General features: G+C 44.6%; 3 protein-coding genes across 3 annotated transcripts in view; 1 reads left to right on the forward strand and 2 right to left on the reverse strand.

Annotated features, from left to right (window-relative positions):
• Window positions 1-4,536: 4,536 nt before the first annotated feature.
• On the reverse strand, window positions 4,537-12,232 carry LOC132953975 (ras-related protein ORAB-1). The gene is made up of 6 exons (XM_061026387.1): window positions 12,064-12,232; window positions 9,959-10,031; window positions 9,762-9,857; window positions 9,541-9,636; window positions 6,750-6,881; window positions 4,537-6,071 (listed from the first exon to the last, which is right to left on the reverse strand). Exons 1-6 carry the CDS (start codon window positions 12,075-12,077, stop codon window positions 5,874-5,876), a joined length of 609 nt encoding a protein of 202 aa, XP_060882370.1. The 5' UTR covers window positions 12,078-12,232; the 3' UTR covers window positions 4,537-5,873.
• Window positions 12,233-13,932: 1,700 nt separating this feature from the next.
• LOC132994596 (zinc finger protein RFP-like) lies at window positions 13,933-16,111 on the reverse strand (the record flags this gene model as incomplete). Its single annotated transcript, XM_061065064.1, has 1 exon — window positions 13,933-16,111. A coding segment is annotated over one exon (1,110 nt), but the record flags the coding sequence as incomplete, so codon positions are not given.
• Window positions 16,112-18,035: 1,924 nt separating this feature from the next.
• The window catches only part of LOC132953940 (actin-related protein 2-B), an 11,656-nt gene continuing 7,191 nt past the window's right edge, over window positions 18,036-22,500 (forward strand). Inside the window, exons 1-5 of the mRNA XM_061026331.1 lie at window positions 18,036-18,168; window positions 19,850-19,960; window positions 21,409-21,624; window positions 22,030-22,102; window positions 22,248-22,384. Of these exons, the coding sequence (XP_060882314.1) occupies window positions 18,121-18,168; window positions 19,850-19,960; window positions 21,409-21,624; window positions 22,030-22,102; window positions 22,248-22,384 (585 nt within the window). The 5' untranslated portion in view covers window positions 18,036-18,120. The remainder of the gene's footprint in view (window positions 18,169-19,849; window positions 19,961-21,408; window positions 21,625-22,029; window positions 22,103-22,247; window positions 22,385-22,500) is intronic.

Here is a 22,500-nt window from a genome sequence, read left to right on the forward strand (position 1 = left end):
TGTAACTGCACGTGGAGCAGACTGAACTTTGTGTGTCTGAGATACACTGCTCTCAGTGTTTATAGCTAAATGCTCATTTGCAAAACCTGGCTGTCCCCGGGAGGCTTTTACAATGAATCACTACACATTCACACACTGATGGTAGAGGCCGCTGAGTAAAGAGACCATCAGTATTAACTCATCCATTCACACACATTCACACACTGATGGTAGAGGCCGCTGAGTAAAGAGACCATCAGTATTAACTCATCCATTCACACACATTCACACACTGATGGTAGAGGCTGCTGAGTAAAGAGTCCATCAGTATTAACTCATCCATTCATACACATTCACACACTGATGGTAGAGGCCGCTGAGTAAAGAGTCCATCAGTATTAACTCATCCATTTATACACATTCACACACTGATGGTAGAGGCCGCTGAGTAAAGAGTCCATCAGTATGAACTCATCCATTCATACACATTCACACACTGATGGTAGAGGCCGCTGAGTAAAGAGACCATCAGTATTAACTAATCCATTCATACACATTCACACACTGATGGTAGAGGCCGCTGAGTAAAGAGTCCATCAGTATGAACTCATCCATTCATACTCATCCATTCATACACATTCACACACTGATGGTAGAGGCTGCTGAGTAAAGAGCCCATCAGTATTAACTCATCCATTCATACACTGATGGTAGAGGCCGCTGAGTTAAGAGTCCATCAGTATTAACTCATCCATTCATACACATTCACACACTGATGGTAGAGGCCGCTGAGTAAAGAGTCCATCAGTATTAACTCATCCATTCATACTCATCCATTCATACACATTCACACACTGATGGTAGAGGCCGCTGAGTAAAGAGCCCATCAGTATTAACTCATCCATTCATACACATTCACACACTGATGGTAGAGGCTGCTGAGTAAAGAGCCCATCAGTATTAACTCATCCATTCATACACATTCACACACTGATGGTAGAGGCTGCTGAGTAAAGAGCCCATCAGTATTAACTCATCCATTCATACTCATCCATTCATACACATTCACACACTGATGGTAGAGGCCGCTGAGTAAAGAGTCCATCAGTATTAACTCATCCATTCATACACATTCACACGCTGATGGTAGAGGCCGCTGGGTAAAGAGTCCATCAGTATTAACTCATCCATTCATACACATTCACACACTGATGGTAGAGGCCGCTGGGTAAAGAGTCCATCAGTATTAACTCATCCACTCATACACATTCACACGCTGATGGTAGAGGCCGCTGGGTAAAGAGTCCATCAGTATTAACTCATCCACTCATACACATTCACACGCTGATGGTAGAGGCCGCTGGGTAAAGAGTCCATCAGTATTAACTCATCCATTCATACACATTCACACGATGATGGTAGAGGCCGCTGGGTAAAGAGTCCATCAGTATTAACTCATCCACTCATACACATTCACACGCTGATGGTAGAGGCCGCTGGGTAAAGAGTCCATCAGTATTAACTCATCCACTCATACACATTCACACACTGATGGTAGAGGCTGCTGAGTAAAGAGTCCATCAGTATTAACTCATCCACTCATACACATTCACACACTGATGGTAGAGGCTGCTGAGTAAAGAGTCCATCAGTATTAACTCATCCATTCATACACATTCACACACTGATGGTAGAGGCTGCTGTGTAAAGAGTCCATCAGTATTAACTCATCCATTCACACACTGATGGTAGAGGCTGCTGTGTAAAGAGTCCATCAGTATTAACTCATCCATTCACACACTGATGGTAGAGGCTGCTGTGTAAAGAGTCCATCAGTATTAACTCATCCATTCACACACTGATGGTAGAGGCTGCTGTGTAAAGAGTCCATCAGTATTAACTCATCCATTCACACACTGATGGTAGAGGCTGCTGTGTAAAGAGTCCTCTCTGATCCTGTATTTCAGCCCTGTTCAGAACAGGCTGTTTCTGTCTCGTCACAGATTCTGCAGCTTCTATTTCTTGACTCGTTCTCTCTTTATCTTAAGTTATTTCTGGCGTTTTGCCGCGGCGTCTCCTCCGGGAATCATTGAAGAGTTTTTTCTGTTCTTGTGATTTCTCCTCGTCCGTCTTCAGAAGTCGCAGAGGAAGAGGAAAGTGACGATCCGTTTATAGAAACGGGAGAGAAAAGAAGCTAAATGCAGAGTTGTGTTGTTCTCGCTTTAATGAGTGTTGGAGCTATTTGATTGTTGTTAGAATTAGTTTATGTATTTAGTTTACTGATATTTGGGTGTTGTTGTTTATTTAATTATTCTACACGTTTTCTTTATTTAGAATAGATTTTGGGTAATATTTTCTTTTGCTAGTTGTTTGTTTAGTAAATTTAGTTTTGCATTAGTTTTTAGGTATTTGGGTAACACTGTGGGCACCAGAGGTAGTGCAGAGGTAGGTAGAGGACCAGCATGCACCTGGGTGGGCCTATAAGAGGCAGCAGGAGCCACAATTTTCTTTGTTCTTTTGAACCAAATAAACTGCAGATCTCTTGCATGGATTACAGGAGTACATCACATCCCCCATGATGCATCAGTGGTCATTTGATGCTTGATATTAGTTTATTTAGATTTCTTTTTGTTTTTGGACAAATAGCCACTACAGTGAGTGAGCGTTCTTTCTTTACCGCACTTAAAGAGTCCTGAATGACTGGACAGAATTACATGAGTATTTAATAAACCTTTATTAATATTTCAGATATATTAAAACCTCAGGCCTCGTGTCCACCTGGCGTTCGTTTCTGAGCGCCAGTGTCTTCTTTCAGGAAGGCGCTGTTGATGTCACCAGCGCTCTTTTCAAAATGTTTGATATTCCCCGTATAGTTTTGTTTCCTACAGGTCGTGTCTTGTCTCCTCTTCACTCCGTGTCTGATCGATCTCAAATATAAAACATGCAGTAAAAAGTAACGGAGCGGTGCCGGTCATACAGCGGTCGTTATCAACAGACTGTTGTCATGGAGACAGGATGGAGGTGCAGCACTTTTCTTCTCAGAGCGTAAACGCTTCATTCAGTCGCTCCAGAGTGCCAGTCAGCACTTTGCTACCCAGAAAATGTGTTGTTCTCATATTTGTTTAAATAAATGAACTTATATTTATCAAACTACAGAGGTCACATCTGAACCTTTACAGAAAAACACATTTAGAAATATTTCAGAGGATTGTTCACTTCTTAAAGGTATACTTCACCCATATGCATTAATCTTTGTATCATTAGAAACCTGGTAGTATTTTTGAATGGTCGTGCATCCCGCCCTCATTTTCCCGAGATGGGAAATCTTTGTATTTCTGAGTCTGTAAAGGAGCTTCCAGTGACGCAAAATGAAGATTTTTGCGTCACTGGAAGCTGTTGTGGTTAGCGGGGTGAAACTACAACGCTAGTTCCTCATATTTTCAACCACTGAAGCTACAGACCAATCACAGATCAGTGGGTGGGAACTCACTCCCAGAATCGAAACTTAACGTCCGCCATATTGCTTTGAAGCTATGCTAACAGGCTCTATGGAGAAAGCTGATAATGGCGAAAAAATATAAATATAGCGGCAAGACGGCTGCTGCCCGCTGCTGACAGCAGAGTAACAAAACCAGCCTGTCGGCAGCAACCGTCTCGCGGCTATATTGCCACCGCCAGCTCAGCAGCCGAGACATAAGGCCTGCCTGTCGGTGAGGACGAGGAGCCCGGGCCGGCTCGAGCTGGGGCGGACTGGTAGTGTCGGTGCTCTCACTGTTTGTCTATGGACACAGACATAGAGTCTGTTTTCTGACAGGTTCCAAGATCAATTCTGGAAGAAATCTCTGAATCAGTTGAGGAAACGTCCTCATGTGTTGAAGTAAATATGTCTGTAAATGTTTTTATTTCTATATTTCTCCTGTTATATTGTATATTTTGGAGAAACTGTATCTATCGAATTTCCCTCTGGGATTAATAAAGTATCTCTGATTCTGAAATAGAGGACCTTAGTGGGAGTGGCCTGTGGTGCTGTGCATTCTGGGATTTGGTGTCTTTCATCAACATGAGCCAAAAAGACACTTTCTGCCTTTTCACGGCCAAGAAGGAACCAACTTCAAAATGTATTTCACATTTCTACTACATATATGACCCAATGTCAATACAGATTCATGTTTCAACGGGTGAAGTATCTCTTTAAGGACTTTTCTTCAAGGTGATCTGAAGTTTGTATTGGTCTTGTTGGAGAGATTAGAACGCATTACCTCGTCAGATATCATTTTTCTCACCATCTGAACGATACATCGAGACACTTAATGTGTTTCCAGTTGGAGCCGGAAGAGAACCTTAAAATCCTGCAGCTGTGGAGTTATTGGACTGTGACGTCCGAGTGGATTTCCTCTCTCTCGCTCTCTCTGACGGCAGCATGTCGGAGTCTGAGAGAAGTAGGCCAAAGATCGTCATTCCTCTCGGCTTAAGCTGAAGAGAAGCGGCTCAAAGAAAAGGCGGCACAGAGACAACACAAAGTGTGGAAACAAGAAAAGACACGAGCGGGACCAGCAGTTATCAAAGATCTCCTTCATTGTTTTAATAGTAGACATTGTGCCACAAAAATGTCATGTCCGCAGCCACAAATCACGTGCCGAGATTACTACTTCCAGCTATGCATCATGTCATTCGCTTCACTTGCTTTTCTCTACACAAATCACTTCTTACATTTATGTATAAATATATACAGGTTATAGATTACTCTCCAGCTGGGGTGGTGATTTGGACGCCTCCGGTCGTGGTTGTGCTGTCGGTTGAGAAACATTAGCAGAGAGAAAAAAAAAGAACACGCGGCGTCTCCCCGATGTAGCACATGCTTAACCAGTCACCAGCCGAGCACGCACGGCGCCCGACACAGGAAGCGTTATATACAGGAATGTTTTCTGCTATCATACAATTCTTTAACACGCCGCCGCTGAGGGCGAACGGAGGGGAAGATGGCGACAACACGAGAGCACCAAAGGCATACATGTCGTAAATCTCCTGCCGCAAAGGCACTGGCACATCGTTTAGTTTAAGTTTAAGGGGGCGCCGCCGTGAAGTCGGAGCGGGGCGACCGTTAAGCGGGAGGCGCAGTTTGAGCCGGCCGCTTCATGACTGCAGCTGATCACATGCAGAGTCGAGAGGGGTGGGAGAGGGGCATGTGATCAGCTGGGACATGCGTGCTGCTGGTGTTTAAGCATGTGCTTCATCTGACGAGCTCGCTGATTCAAACACAAACGAGGAGACGGGGAGGCGCTGCGACTCGCCGCCAAATGAAGACAACTTTGTGTGTTTTTTTTTTAATAACAGTTTTAGAAAAGTGACTCGTCTATCAAACTCAGAAGAAAAAAAAAAGAAGGAGGGGGGGTCGGGGGCGAAACGATAAGAAAACAGAAAATAAAAAGCAAAGCTGAATAAGACGTGTGCTCTCATTGGTTAACTTCACACGCCGCTCTAAACGCTTTACATTGGTTTCCAGTATGAGTGTGTTTCGTAAAGTTAGAAAAAAAAAAGAACCGCCCAGAGTGTGTTCGGTGTGTGTGTGTGTGTGTGTGTGTGTGTGTGTGTGTGTGTGTGTGGGAGGGGGAGGGGCTTACCGTCCTATTGCTGACTTTAATAGGGTTTTCTTTTTTTTTTTAAGGGGGGGGGGTCTGGTGTTGTAGCTGCACACACAATTACAAACCGGTCCGCTCAAAGTCTTCCTCCTCTCTCTCTCTCTCTCTCTCTCTCTCTCTCTCTCTCTCTCTCTCTCTCTCTCTCTCTGGTCGACGCCCCCTGTGGAGCATGGTAACGTTGAGACTGGTCGTGGGCTCGGGGGTGGATTCAGGTCGTGGCTGTTTTTTTTTTTCTTCGTTTTTCTTCTTCAGGTCTCAGCAGCAGCCTCCGGACGAGGTGTTGACCGGCTTGCTCTGGATCTTGACGTTGGACTTCTCTGAGGATCCGGCCGTGGCCCCCGGGCCCATCCTCTTCTTGATCTCCGCCGCCATGGTCATGAAGGCTTGCTCCACGTTGGTGGCGCTCTTGGCGCTGGTCTCCAGGAAGGGGATCCCCAAGTTGTCTGCGAATTCCTGGCGAGGAGAAAGAGAGGAGGAGTTAAATACGTTTGACTTCCTGGCTAACGGCTCAAACTGTGCGCCGAAGATTCTTTACGGGGAGGCGGTTTCTAAAGCTGCTTCAGCCGGGCGCTCCGGTTTGGTTCAGTACGGTAAACCCTGATCCCGCTAACGTTCCCAGTTAACCGCACCATTACTTTGTAAGCGGCGTGTAAGACGGTGACAATAGCCATCAAAGAGTGACATCACAGCAGCGTGACACAGTGAAGCCCGCCAATAAACTCAACAAAGAAGAAGAACAACACAAAGGGCGACAATGGAGGACGTCCAGCAGAGGTCAGCACCTCCGAGGTCGTCCATGGGGGGCGGAGCTACAGCCTTCAAGTTACTCTCTGTAAATCCTCAGGATATTTAAACGTGCCGCGTTTTGTGTTTCCTGTCTCACAGGAAGTGAAGATTCTTTTGACCAATCAACGGGCTGCAGTGTGTCTAGCTCCGCCCTCTAGGGTCGGATTGGTACGCTTGGCGCCCCAACAGAGGAGTAGTAAAGAAGTGAGACGGTAGAGATTTGTTGTTTTTGGTACCATTACCAACTGAAGTGAACCGGAGCGCTCGGTGGAAACAACAGGGGGTTTAAATCTGGTTGACCACGCAGCAGCAGCATCACGGCGTGCTGACTTGCTGACCTCTCACCTTAGCTGTGGTGTAGTCCACCACCTTCTTCGTTGTGAGGTCACACTTGTTGCCTACTAGCAGCTTGTTGACGTTCTCGCTGGCGTAGCGGTCGATCTCCTGTAGCCACTGTTTGACGTTATTGAAGGACTCCTGAGGACGAGGAAGCAAAAACATCGTTAGGAGTGAGAAACGCCGCCGTCTGCTGAAAGACTCAAAGGTTACTGTTAAACATCATGCGGTCTGCAACAGAACGTGCAGAAATACATTCACAGTTTTTGGGGTTTCAGAGGGAACGAGTTTCCATCGTGTTCATCAAAGTCCACGATGGTCAGTAAGGGCGTTTTCATATTAGGCACGATTCCACGGTACGAGTACGGGACATTTGTGTTCACACTGATTAAATGAGCCGGACTTTGGGGTCAGGCGTACTCAGATCCGGGGCCCCTAGTGTGAAACCCCCCTCAGTGTGAGGCTGAGTTTGTGATCCTGCTAGCTACCTGTACGCTCGTCGATCTCTCCGCCTACGCTAACGTTCAGAGTCGTGAACCCACAGCCCGCCTCCTCCGCTCACCCGTCGTCTTTTCAGTAAAGAAACAACATGACTCTTTGTCTCTCTGAGGAGGATTTGTTGTTCCTTCTGTTTTGACGTCATGTTGAAAAAGAGAGGGAACATACGATCAGGAGTCTGATTGTTGTGTTTTATTTTGAAATTGACCGGACGCTCTGTGCGTTTTCCTCGTCTGACATCCTGTCCGGATCGATCTATTCTGTCTATTCTTGACGCGTGTTTACAGCGAGCTCCGTTGAAAATGTCTGTTTAAAAAAAAATGCTGCTTTAGGACTGTTTTCTGACCCAGGACCAGCGGAAACTTAGACTGCTATAAAGACTCGTACACATCGTGTTCTGTCTCTCCAGTCGATTTGATGTTCTCGTAACTCAAGTTGCTGCTATACTTTCCATCCACAGAGCACTTTGGTGGATGCAACAGTGGGATTTGTAGTTTTTCTAAATAGATATTAAGTTTTTAAATAGATATAGCAGAGCGTAGCGGTGCTGTTGGCACGCTCTGGAGACGGACCGTGGCGCTCGCTGTAGAAACACGATCATTGAGTAGAGTGACAGCGAACGGCGCTGTAGTGCGGCCTCGTGCCTTTCATCTGATATTGCTTAAATATATATTTATTTCTTATTTATTTTGATTTGTTAAATTCCTTTCTCTACGCACGATTCTGTCTGGACTTTTCTGTTTTTTTATATTTCCCCGTCTCGTCCGTTTAACATCTTTAATGAGACAGAAAGACTCAACTAACAGAAATTCACCTTTAACAGTAAAGAGTAAAGAAGAAGAAGAAGAGGAAGAAGAAGAAGAAGAAGTCTCGCCAGTTGTTCTGCAGTGGTAAGACTTTTCAAATTTGCAGAGCTCAGAGAGCACGCCGCGTGTCGTCTCTGTCTGAAACACTCCCTCACTACCTTAACGTGGGCGAGCTCTGAGGGAATCCAAACATCCAAAACCTCAGCTAGGCGAGGCCTCTTCCCATGTTCTTCTACTGAATCAGAGAGAACAGCTCACATATTTCAAGGTTTCTACCCCGATCGATCCCTGTGTTTGTTCCTTTTAAACGTATAGCTGCTGAGCGTCATGTGTGAACAAACCAGATCAGGAGAATATCCGGAACAATCCTCCAGAAATTATCAGGATATTTTCCGGAGTACAGATGTGAAAACGGCTTCTGATGACATCTTTTTTTTATTTTTATTTGCATTGCTGCGGGTCACTCCTGGAACAGAGACCCCGGTCTCAGTGGGTCCTCCCTGAAGGTCAGGGTGACTCTGTAACCGGGCTCTGCTCAGTTCCTCCTGTTGTCTTCTGTCTGAGGTGTTTGTTGATTGGATCTTTTCCTCGCCGTGTAACAGCTTGTGTCATGATGTTCTGACGTCTCCTCTGAAGCACTCTGAGCCGCCTCGCTGCTGAAATGAGCTTTATAAATAAACGTCTCTGCTCTTGTTTTTTTTAAGGGGATATTCATAGCTTTCACGTGAGGTCACACGCTTGTGAAAACGCCCACCTGGCGGGCAAGAAAGGCTCCTTACCGCTGCACGCTACGGAGAAGTTATCGGTCTCAGTCTCCACCTACCTGTTTTATTCTGACTGGCGAGGAGACGAGCGGAGGAGGTCGTGGATTAATGCTGTTTGACGCTCCACGGTCCCCGAGAGGGAATTTAAGAACAGACTCCTCCTCATCCTGACATCAAAGATTATGTTCACCTGATCTTAACATTCCTGCCTTTAACAAACATTACTGAGAACACTGACTGACAGCGGATCCTGATACTATCGTTAAAGAGTGACCGTGCTAACTGATGACTTTCAGACAGAGTGTCCTAATGAACGCCTCTTTGTTCAGTGTGTGTATCATCATAATGTCAAAAATACTGATTAGGTATGTTTTAGTGAAAGCCAGACGAGAGGCTTTTGTTACGACTCATAACGTCCGACACGTTCAGCTAAAAGTCACCAGATAACATGGTCACTCTTTAAACCGTAACACCGGTGAGGACTTTGCCGTTTCTACTGGTTGAAATAATGTCCCGTGTGCGGTGTGAGGGTCACAACTCACAGTTTATCTTAAAGGCACCGTGTGTAGATTCCTCCACCAGGGGGCTCTCAATCAAAACAAAAACAAAAGACGACGTCGAGGCTGGCGGGGAATCACGAGTGATTGTCTCTTGCTTTTTCAGGAAATCAGACGGAGCTGCTCTAACATGGACGTTAAAATAAAACATTGTTAATCTGGGATAAGCACCGACCTGATCCGTCACATCATAAACCACGATGATGCCGTGAGCTCCTCTGTAGTAACTGGACGTGATGGTGCGGAAACGTTCCTGCCCGGCCGTGTCCCACTGAAGAAACAAGAACACACAAAGAAGAGCTCGTCACTGCGCACGCACACACACACACACACACGTAATCGACATGTTATCACTTCTTATCACCTCACACTCCTATTACAACACGCTCTGCTTACAATCTGCAGTTTTATGGTCTTCCCGTCCAGCTCGATGGTCCTGATCTTGAAGTCCACGCCGATGGTGCTGATGTAGCTCTCTGTGTATGTGTCATCCTACAAGACAACAACACACAAACACATGAACAGGAAGCGCCTGGGAGGTAGATAATACACATAAAAAGTCTGTTATGTAAGAGCGGCTGAAACACACTTACTGCAAACCGGAGAAGGAGACAAGACTTTCCGACGCCAGAATCACCGATCAGGAGCAGCTTGAATAAATAGTCACTGCGAGCAGAAGAAGAGAAACGTTAACGTCAAATGATTCTGACAACAACTACATTAACAGACTCATTCCGTTCAGTTTCGTGGAATAAATGTTGGCGTGATCAGATTCTTTGATTAAGAGAGAAATGGGGGTCTTTTAGCCTTAAGTTTGAAAGGACAGTTCACAGAGTAGGACATCCGGCGAGGGGTAGGGAATGACATCCGGATTTGAACCCCGCTTGGAGAACTATAGCCTTCGTACATGGGGGAGGACCTAACCTCTACGTCTTCTGCGCCCTGATTAACGCACGTTTGCAATTCCATTATTTGGCATTTAAAAACACAAATTGTCTTAAAGGTCACATATTCTGCTAAATCCACTTTTCCATGTTTCTCTAACATGTGTCTCTAATCTGTCTACAAATCATGAGAAAAGTCCATCCTCTCCATCTTCTGCCTGCTCCACTTTTCAGAAAATGTGTGCTCAAACAGGCCGTTTGGAGATTTCCCTCCCTTCATGACATCACAAAGGGCAGTAGCCCCTCCCCCAGGTGGGTGACACTCCCACAGCTAGGTGTTTGTTCTGCCCTCTGAGTCTGCCTTCTCACCGTAAACAACAGGACATGGAGCGAGAAAGACAGAGTACACCCGAGTCCTTCCAGAGAGGGGGCGTGGTCAGACACAGCTCATTTACATATTTAAAGGTACAGACACAGAAACAGTCTGTTCTGAGCAGGGCTGAAATAGAGGGGTTTATAGACATGATCAAATACAGGATCAGAGTGGATTTAGAACAAGAAACTTCACACACATGTTTTGAGGAGCTCTGAGACTTATTTAAACTGGTTGAAGAGGACACCACTGCAACAAAAGTCATTGGCAACCAGTAACGGGTAACTTCTGTTTTAATCGCCATCGAAACGTTGGAAATGTTTTAGTAGAATTTAGACAGTGTACAGGAGTTGCCTGCAACTTGTGATGGATTCTGTTCAACATGAGTCTTTGATTGATTGATTACATTTATTTCAAACATATCAAAAATACAAAACAAAATGAAAAGCACAAAATGTTCAAATTATTTCACAAAAAAAGAAAAAGCAAATTACATATATTCAATTGATATGCCTGAAAAGGAGTAAGAAGAAGTGTTCCTTATAATCTGCTCCAGGTTGTTTTTCCTCTTCACTGTAACTTTGCTAAATGTTGTTTATTACTGTTGATTAATGTTGTTATTTAATGTTTGTAATGTTTGTTATGAAAACAAATACAGATTTAACATTTTGTTAGTCTGGTAATGAGTCAAAATAAGATTTATTTGTTGTGTCACCTTGAAAACTGGGACATCAGGTTGTGAAATATTCTTATTTACCTGATAATTTACAGATCAAAACACTGATTTACACTGAAAACAACATAAATATGTGCCCGTAATGTTGGTTAAACACTCAGACTTGTGTCACACATTATTACCTAACTAACTCCACATCGGGACAACATTCAGTAACTTCCTGTTTGAGGTCGAAATAAAACACTTTAAATGACAGTTTAACCAACAGAGAGGAGTTCAGATGTTTGTTTTATTGTTTTGTTTACAGGAATGACCGTGTCAACAACTGTCACTCTGTTTCTAACTGAGCAAACATCTCAATAACAAAATCCTCAACAGTGTCAGGTAACGCTACGTAGGCTAGCTCCTCCGTTAGCATGCTAGCCGTTAGCCGCTTCTGCTACTTGTATTTAAGTTAGCTAAGAAACATCGCAGCCGGACTACAGATGATTCGTCGATTTAATCGGTCATATATAGACAGGAAAATGCTGAAAAAGATGTGTTATGTGCTCAACATCAACGCTGTCACTCGACTGTGCGTAAACCCTGCAGCTCGCTAAGCTAGCAGCGAAGACAAAGCAGCTGACGTTCATTTAGTCCGGCTAGCTAACGTTAGCTTAGCTTCCCCCGGCTAGCTAACGTTAGCTTAGCTTCCCCCGGCTAACGCTGACAGCTCACCCGGACCTGTCAAAAAAAAAAAAACCCGACATCAAGATCCGCACTTACTATTCGGGATTCATCGTTGCCTACAGGTGATGAACTGTCGTTACTGTGAATGCAGCTGGTCAGTTTAACCCGCACGATGGTCTCGTAGTTCAGAAAACACCGTTTATTTGTCAAGAACTGGCTAAACTGGTTGTCGCAACCAGAACAGCATAATCGAATCAAATATGGCTGTCAGCAATACCTACCCGGAAATACCAGAGCGCAGGAATCATGGCTGTTGTAGTCTTTTGGCAATGGGCGTTTTCGCAGCTCTTTGGAACGAAAACAACACGATTTGTAAAACAAAAGATGGAAGTTGAACATTATTTTTCAGCTTTTCAAAGAAGGTTTCACTGAATAAAGTGAGCAGGGTTTTTTTTGGTACAAATTTACTATATCATTAGCAAGTTATTTATGTGTAGGCTTTTTATGCCTTTTTTTATAGATATAAGAATAGAATAGAATAATGAATACAATAGAATTACTTTATTGATCCCAAACTGGGAAATTGTGGCGTTACAGCAGCAGGTTTTCCAAACACACAATATCAGTGAAAAAAACACAATGTTAGCAAATTTAAACACAATATAATATTAAATACAAAGTAAATAAGTACTAAAAATATCAAAACTAAGAATGTGAATATATACAACCAGGATTTAACTAAGCATTACTAAGTCTTAAATATGAAAGATTAAATGTTAATGTGCAAGAACAGAGTCATAAATGGTAGTAAATTGAATATGGAAGATTAAATGTAAATGTGCAAAAACAGAGACAGTGGATAGAGTCAGAGAGAGAAAGAGAGTTGGGAATGCGGGAAAGGAGCCATAGGTCGGATTTGAACCTGGGCCGCCTGCTTGGAGGTCCATAGCCTCTGTACATAGCATGTGCGCACTAACCACTAGGCCAGGGGTTCCCAAACTTTTTAGCCAGCGACCCCCAAAATAACGGTGCTAAGAACTGGGGACCCCCTCTGTCCCTGAAGGTGGTTAAAACATTTCCAAACTATCCAAATAGTGGTGTTAAAATAACCCAAACGAAGACAACAGCCCAAACAGAAACACTAGTTTAACCTGTTTAACCAAGCCTGCTCCCAGTAGATCACAAAACACACACACACACACACACACACACACACACACACACAAACACACACACACACACACACACAACCGGACAATTCACTCTGACATTGTGCAATAATAATGTTATATTAATGTTATATTATGCTTAACCATCCACTTTGTGCAATAACATGTTACACTTTATGTGCGCTGTGTGCATGTCTGTGTTACATGGAATATTACGGACTACACTTTTGTCAATAGCTGATCTATTTTTTTTTATTATTTCTTTAATCTATTTTTTGTACATTATTAATTTTTCATTTTTTATTTAAATTGTACTGTGTTCACTTTTTTGTCTGGAATCTTTGCTCTTTGCTGCTGCAACACTGTAAATTTCCCCGTTGTGGGATAAATAAAGTATTATCTTATCTTATCTTATCTTAGAAGCAGAACACAAATAATCTCTCGAACTAAATACATTTTAAAATGTTTTTGTAAGGAATCTCGCAACCCCCCCTCCCAGTGACCCACAGTTTGGGAACCACTGTGCTACGCTACTGGCGCCTAGTATCCCTTGCAATTTAACATGAATACAGCTTCTCATAACCTTTAGTCAACCCACTTTCAAACATTAATGCAATACATTTTTACCTTATCCTTTACCTGTGAGAGTCTAGAAGAGGATTAGGATTAGGACGAGGCAAATAAATCATAAGAGAAGGAAGAGTTTTTGTCGTTATGCACTTTGAGACACTAGTCGAAATGTTTCACTCGACATTCAAACAATCTTTGTAGTTCACAGAAAACAACTCAGATCCAATATTTGTTCAATCCCCTTTTATTTCTTCCAATAAACATGTTACAAACAACTCAAGAAAAACAACATTTTGTATCATCACACCAAATCCCAAACCTCTTATTTTAACAAGTGCAATGATTCAAAAACTCTTTATTGAATTATCTTTATACTAAATTAAAAAAGTACTGAATATATATATATAACCTGAACACTCGTATGACCCACTCCAGTAAAAACATTTATAACTATAATGGTTGTATTCAACATGTTGTCATGTCATCACAATGTAAGGGAACACCTGACAGTGGAAGAAATGTCCAACATTTTATTTTACAGACTTTCAAATATGACATTATATTTAACCAAATGCAATGTGCCAATCAATCAGAGTCAGAAAAAAAAGACTAAACACAGCGAGCAGATCCAATGATTATGAACCTTTGATTAATGCTGCAAGCCCACACAAAACTCAAATGATTATTCTACATAGTTTGAATGAAGCCGGGTGTACAGGCCGATTTAAACATGATCATTGAATCGTTCGGCTGATTATGAAGTCATGCCGATCATGCGTGTTAGTCGTGCAGTGTACTCTGACGCATGACGGCTGGTCACGGCACGGTCGGCTGATTTTATGACATGTTTAATATGTTGCTCGTATGACTGCACACACTCGCACAATTAGAGCAGAGCCACGAGCAGATTCCCTGACTTTAGGACTTTTTTTTTCCTGATTGTGTCTGAAGAAAAAGTGAAAGACTGTGTCCAAAATCACCATGGCAACAGCAATCATGCCTGCTTACTGGGTCTTCCCCTTCTGATCATGAAAGAAACGCTGGCAGGAAATAGACCTCCAGGGAATATTTGTTCTGATTTCGCTGCTAGTTAGCTTGTGTTTATCGGTGATGCTGAGTGTGTGTGAGAGAGAGAGAGAGAGTGTTTTTGCCGGTGTGTGTATTTGAGCTGTGCATGAGAGAACTGAAACACACACATATCTTTAGACAATTGTGAATTTTCCATCCCAATTTAATGCAGTGTGAGCTCTCAGGTCGTGCCAGACGATCGGACCGTAAAGTGTGAGCTGACAGTGTTAACTGGACCCAATAGGAGAGATGATCAGAGGTGCAGAGTTTTTACCTCCTTTATTAAGTTCAGGACTGTTGATGGACTCTCTGACCACTCCAAAATCCCACTCAGTCTTTCCTTTAACCTGAACCTCAAAGTAAAATCTGCCTGAAGAGAAACTCTGCTTTCCTAAAACACAAGCACAAAGAGAGAATCTCTCTGGGTTGTCTGGTAGATTCTTCCTCACATCACCAAGATAAACTTGTTTCCCATCATCAGACAGGATGAGATTAGGATGTGCTGTATCAGGATCAAGAGTTACATCCACAGCATACTGCTGGACTCTCTTCAGCTCAACTTGAATCAACTTCTTCATCTCTTCACTGAGAGTCTCCTCCAGCTGAGCCACAGCTTTCCTCACAGTCTCCTCATAAAGTGGTTGACAGACATTAACCTCTGTCCAGTCTTTGGTGGGTGGAGCAGAGTTAACAGACTGGACTCTCTGGATTAGATGGAGGTGGTCTTCAGAGCGTGAGAGCTGCTGCACCTCAGTGCTCCTCTTCATCAGCTCACAGATTTCCTGCTCCAGCTCTTTGATGAAAGCTTCGGCCTGTTTCTCTGTTGTTTTCAGCTTCTTTTCGATCGTGTCGATGAACTCGGCCTGACCTCTCTCAACAGACTCCTTCAGAGCGGTGAAGACTCGAACACCTTCTGCCATATCTCTGTCTGCATCGTCTTTACTGAGGTCCACTGAGTGTTTGATCTCTTGAATCTTCAGTTGTCTTTTCTGGATCATCTGCTGAATTTCAGCCTCTGTCTCCTCCAGCTCTGCCTTCTTTTCTTCATATTCTTCTTTCAGAGGAACAAGCTCGTGTGTCTGGTGGTCTAAAACAGAGCAGAGCATGCAGACACAGGTCTGATCGGTCTTACAGAACAGCTCCAGAGGTTTATCGTGCTTCGTACACATCCTGTCCTCCAGGTTCTCCACAGGGTCGATCAGCTGGTGTCTTTTCAGACGTGAAGCTGTCAGATGAGGCTCCAGGTGAGTCTCACAGTAGGAGACCAGACAGTCTAAGCAGGACTTCAGGGCCTTCTGTTTGGTTCCAGTGCAGACGTCACAGAGAACTTCTCCTGGTTAGGACTCCATCTCAGAGATAGAGAAAAACAGACAGACTTATCAGCGCTGTCTCGTCACCACTCTGACCGAGCTTTCTGTTTGATTTTACTTTAAGCTCGTCTGTCTTATAATTACTTTTGTTCTGCTATTACACAGATGTACACTTTCCTGTTTTGCTGCATACGGACCATCCTTCTTTTTTAAGGTGAGGCTCACTTTGGACTTTGGACCAACCCAGGATAGGAATCTTTATTAACAACAAATGGATTCAAAAGATTCTCATAGTCTATATATATTTCTATACTTCCTACTTCTATATCATGTTTAAGATGTACTGTTACGACCACATTTCACCCCCCGGATTATTAAAGAGGACATATCACCCCACTCCTCCACCTTTTCAAACAGTCCACTCCTCCACCTTTTCAAACAGTCCCCTCCTCCACCTTTTCAAACAGTCCCCTCCTCCACCTTTTCAAACAGTCCCCTCCTCCACCTTTTCAAACAGTCCACTCCTCCACCTTTTCAAACAGTCCCCTCCTCCACCTTTTCAAACAGTCCCCTCCTCCACCCTTTCAAACAGTCCACTCCTCCACCTTTTCAAACAGTCCACTCCTCCACCTTTTCAAACAGTCCCCTCCTCCACCTTTTCAAACAGTCCACTCCTCCACCTTTTCAAACAGTCCCCTCCTCCACCTTTTCAAACAGTCCCCTCCTCCACCTTTTCAAACAGTCCACTCCTCCACCTTTTCAAACAGTCCACTCCTCTACCTTTACAAACAGTCCCCTCCTCCACCTTTTCAAACAGTCCCCTCCTCCACCTTTTCAAACAGTCCCCTCCTCCATCTTTTCAAACAGTCCACTCCTCCACCTTTTCAAACAGTCCCCTCCTCCACCCTTTCAAACAGTCCCCTCCTCCATCTTTACAAAAAGTCCCCCTCCACCTTTTCAAACAGTCCCCTCCTCCATCTTTTCAAACAGTCCCCTCCTCCACCTTTTCAAACAGTCCCCTCTTCCACCTTTTCAAACAGTCCCCTCCTCCACCTTTTCAAACAGTCCCCCTCCTCCACCTTTTCTAACAGTCCCCTCCTCCACCTTTTCAAACAGTCCCCTCCTCCACCCTTTCAAACAGTCCCCTCCTCCATCTTTACAAAAAGTCCCCCTCCACCTTTTCAAACAGTCCCCCTCCTCCATCTTTTCAAACAGTCCCCTCCTCCACCTTTTCAAACAGTCCCCTCTTCCACCTTTTCAAACAGTCCCCTCCTCCACCTTTTCAAACAGTCCCCCTCCTCCACCTTTTCTAACAGTCCCCTCCTCCACCTTTTCAAACAGTCCCCTCCTCCACCTTTTCAAACAGTCCTCTCCTCCACCTTTTCAAACAGTCCCCCTGTGGTCTAAATGAAACATCTGTGCTTTGGTCAAAATATAACATTAATCAAGCACCAGAGGAGGTTTGTGACCCTGTATAAACCAGCTCTCTCAGAACGCTCCGTTTTGGTGTGTGTGTCTCTTTAAATGTAATGACCCCCCCCCCCCCCCCCCCCCCCCCCCCCCCCGATCATCACTCCTCTGTAGAGAGAATAAAAATGGTGAACCTGCTCAAAAGTTTTGTTCTAGTCTGGGGGTGGAGTCCATGGGTGGAGATACCAGGGGAGGGGAGGGGATTTGTTTTTACCAGAATCCCACTGTGACATCACAAAGAGAGCACATTTGAAACAGAGCATTTTTCTCTGTGTTGTAAGACTTATGCAGACCACAAACAAAGGACTGGATGGTTTATTTCACATGTTGTGGGTCAGTAGACTCTCAGGTTACACAGATATATGTTCAAAAACACCGAAGAAGAGGATTTATAATGATATGTCCCCTTTAAAGTATTTCTGATTCTGACCCGCTCAGATACTGCTTTTATTCTGAAGGATTCTTCCAACGGAAATAGCACTTGCGCTGTTTCCGTTGTGTTGGTTAGCTTGACGTCAGCTGGTGTGCAGGCAGAGGGAGGCTTCTGCTGAATTCAGGGAACAGAAATGGACAGTCAAGGGAGAAAAGTGGTGGTTTGTGACAACGGAACAGGGGTAAGTTGTGACTGTGGACGACACGGCTGAGTGTCAGCCCGCGTCGCTCTCTGAACCCCGGATGTTTAGTTTGACAAAGGAAACGAATGGAAGTGTAGAAACAGGAAGTAACAGGATGCTAACAGGCTATCGCGTTAGCTTGCCTGGGTGGGTTGAGGCAGGAATGTGTCTGTCAGCTGGATTCAGCTCATTCATGAAAATGTGCAGCAGAGCTTCTGCAAAGTTTAAATGAACACCCTGACGGTCTCATCCGGGTTTGAAAGTCTTCACGGAGGGGTCTGTATGAGGGTCTCTACTCCCTCCTGCAGTAGAACAGATTATTACCACACACACACACACACACACACACACACACACTGCATGTGTTTATATGTATTATATTATCATCATTATTGTAACGTTTGATGAATCCTTCTACACCAGGAAAAGCGAAGTGAACCAGTGCGCATGCGCGAGGCTTTGATTGAGGAAGTAGAGACAGTTCTTCCATGTAAGGAAACTTGCTTTGAGCAGTCTGCATGAACCCTGACTAACAGGAAGTAGGTTCAGCTCTGCTTTAACAAAGACTGTCACCACACGGGTTTTGTGTCCATCGAAGAGTTCTGAAGCTGAAAACATGAATAAAATAAATAATAAAACAGTGAAGAAGAGGAGTGAGTCCATCAGATACACACACTCCTGCACACTGTCTGCGCTGTACAGAGGACCATTAGAGACAGACATGAGGATTAAATAACTAGAGGAGGAACATTTTTTTCTCATTATGCACTTTTGTAGGTCCAATCAGTGAGATGATAAAGGTATCTTACTATCTGATCATTAAGGAAACATGTTGAAGTGCTGGCTTCTCTGACAACAATGCAGCAGCCAGTATGTTCTCCTTCTAACTTTAGATTCTGATCCTGAATGCTCTGGATTTGTTTGGACCAGAGAAGGTAGGCGCTTTTAAGACCCCCCCTACACGGCCGTTTTGGACGCCCCTCGGTTTGTCAGATATGAGAGCAGTTATCAGGTCAACAGGTGTTGCAGCGATGGAAGCGGGCAAGAGAAGTGGTTCAGATAGAAGTGATTGTACCCGACCTAAAAAGCCTCTGCATGTTTCTAATAAGCTCCACGAGCAGAAACGTGCTCAAACTAGGATCAATATTGGAGATGCTTTTGAAAAATGGAGAGAGGTTAGAACACAGAAAGGTTTACAGACCCATGCAGAGCTGGATAAACACTGAAGCTTCAGAGTCCACCACATGGTGACCTGAGTGAGCATGGACTCTAGAGAGGAGGGGGGGGGGGAGACAGCTCTCTATGATGTTTAGAATTTAGACTGCAGTACCCATTTTAAACACTAGGGGTCAGAGTTACATACTGCTCCTTTAAAGACACATTTTTTTCAGTATCAATATCGTTACATCTGTTCTAGTATCATATTGTGATTTAAAGGTCTGGTATCCTGACACAACCTCAGTAAGCATTAATAAAATACATTTATTGTCCCCGTCTGGTCGTGTCGCGCCTCTCTCGGCACTAAGCCGTCAGAGAGTCAAACATTTAATAGTTCTAACACAGAGTCCGTCTCTCTCCAAACACCACCTCACTTAAACTCTTTACATCTTTCTACAAACACGTCTTGTAGTTAATCCTGTTATCTAAATGTTATAAATCCTTGTTTTTAATTCCACCGTAGTTTGTGAAGTGCGGCTATGCAGGATCCAACTTCCCCGAGCACATTTTCCCGGCGCTGGTCGGCCGGCCGATCATCCGCTCCACAGCTAAAGTTGGCAACATTGAAATCAAGGTAAGCTTCTTTTTTTTCTTTTGTCATGATGTGTTGCGCTGCTCCTCCAACGGCTGCACTCAGATAATAATAATAATAAATTCGATTTATATAACGCTTTTCTAAATACTCAAAGACACTTTGACAGGAAACAACAAAAACAAAGCAAAAACTAAGAGAACAAAACAACAGAAGTGTCGAGGGAAGAGAGAGTCAGTGGTTGTAGGCAGTGATGAAAAGGTGATTAGCGAGTGTCTTAGCGAGTGTCTTGGCGAGTGTCTTAACGACTATCTTAGCGAGTGTCTCAACGAGTATCTCAGCGTGTCTTAGCGAGTGTCATAACAAGTGTCTCGGCGAGTGTTTCGGCGAGTGTCTCGGCGAGTGTCTTAACGAGTGTCTTAGCGAGTGTCTCGGCGAGTGTCTTAACGAGTGTCTTGGCGAGTGTCTTAACGAGTGTCTTAGCGAGTGTCTTAACGAGTGTCTTAACGAGTGTCTTGGCGAGTGTCTTAACGAGTGTCTTAGCGAGTGTCTCAGCGAGTGTCTTAACGAGTGTCTCAGCGAGTGTCTCAGCGAGTGTCTTAACGAGTGTCTCAGCGAGTGTCTCAGCGAGTGTCTTAGCGAGTGTCTTAACGAGTGTCTTAGCGAGTGTCTCGGCGAGTGTCTTAACGAGTGTCTTAGCGAGTGTCTTAACGAGTGTCTTAACAAGTGTCTCAGCAATTGTCTTAACGAGTGTCTCAGCGAGTGTCTTAGCGAGTGTCTTGGCGAGTGTCTTAGCGAGTGTCTCAGCGAGTGTCTCAGCGAGTGTCTTAGCGAGTGTCTCGGCGAGTGTCTTAACGAGTGTCTTGGCGAGTGTCTTAACGAGTGTCTCAGCGAGTGTCTTAGCGAGTGTCTCAGCGATTGTCTTAACAAGTGTCTCAGCAATTGTCTTAACGAGTGTCTCAGCGAGTGTCTTAGCGAGTGTCTTGGCGAGTGTCTTAGCGAGTGTCTCAGCGAGTGTCTCAGCGAGTGTCTTAGCGAGTGTCTCAGCGAGTGTCTTAACGAGTGTCTCAGCGAGTGTCTTAGCGAGTGTCTCAGCGATGAGGCCTGAAATGTTTGTCCTCGTTCATTCTGACGAGATTTCTCCCCATTAGCAGATTCTTTTCACTCATCACAGTCCAGGCCTCGTCTCCTTTTTTAACATCATGAGATGACTGTGAGGGGCAGTCCTCCTGAAACTCTCTGAAACCTTTTTAACATCATGAGATGACTGTGAGGGGCAGTCCTCCTGAAACTCTCTGAAACCTTTTTAACATCATGAGATGACTGTGAGGGGCAGTCCTCCTGAAACTCTCTGAAACCTTTCACGAGTTCATGTGTGAAAATAAAAAACACAGTAGAGAAATAATTTGGTAAACTAGCGGCTGAGATAAAAAAAATATCTGCTGGTCCAAAGTGTGCCCCTCAGTCTGATGACATGTGACCTCCTGCAGGACCTGATGGTGGGGGACGAGGCCAGCGAGCTGCGCTCCATGCTGGAGGTGAACTACCCCATGGAGAACGGCATCGTCAGGAACTGGGACGACATGAAGCACCTGTGGGACTACACGTTCGGCCCCGAGAAACTCAACATCAACTCCCGCGACTGCAAGATCCTCCTGACCGAGCCGCCCATGAACCCCACCAAGAACCGGGAGAAGATCATCGAGGTGAGCTGCTGGGACATTCCAGATGTTCTCTGACTCTGTAGGGGGGGTTTCTCATGAGGGACCCGCCAGATGAGGACGTAGGAAGAGGGTCGTTGTTGGCGTCTCAGAAATAACAAACAACATCCACAGATAGAAGGATGGACTCAGTGCAGGAGTGGTTGCCATGGTTACTTATTCTTCTTTCTGCTTTTTGGCGGATCTGAATGACCAACTTTGTGCACACTGAGGTGTACTCGGGGGCGGTGCGATGTTACTGATGTGAAGGGGGGGAGGGGGAGGGGGAGGGGGCGGGGCAGTGTGAAAACGCTCTGCATGGCTAACACCCTGCAGAGTCTCTGGAAGATGGCGGTCAGGTGTCGCTCTTTCTTTGATGTGCTGGTTAACGGACGCTCTCTCTCCCGTCAGGTGATGTTTGAAACGTACCAGTTCACGGGCGTTTATATCGCCATCCAGGCCGTCCTCACTCTCTACGCTCAAGGTTCGTCTTTCTTCTTTTCACTGAAACTATCGAAGCTGGATTGTCCTGACGATTATCTGTGAACCTTTAGACGAAAACGCCACTGTGGCTTCAGGATACCGTAACGATACATTTACAACCCTTACAACACCCTTTCTTCCTTCAGGACTGCTGACCGGCGTGGTGGTGGACTCCGGCGACGGCGTGACTCACATCTGTCCGGTGTACGAAGGTTTCTCTCTGCCTCATCTGACCCGACGTCTGGACATCGCAGGAAGGGACATCACACGCTACCTCATCAAGGTACCTCGCAGACGCCACCATTTTATTTAGATTTGTTTTTGGGGCTTTTATTGTGACAGGACAGTGGATAGAGTTTAGAAAACCAGGTTGCCATGGACTTAGATTCATGTTGCCGT

The sequence above is a fragment of the Labrus mixtus genome, chromosome 2 (genome assembly GCF_963584025.1).
Source record: "Labrus mixtus chromosome 2, fLabMix1.1, whole genome shotgun sequence".
Classification (NCBI taxonomy): domain Eukaryota; kingdom Metazoa; phylum Chordata; class Actinopteri; order Labriformes; family Labridae; genus Labrus; species Labrus mixtus.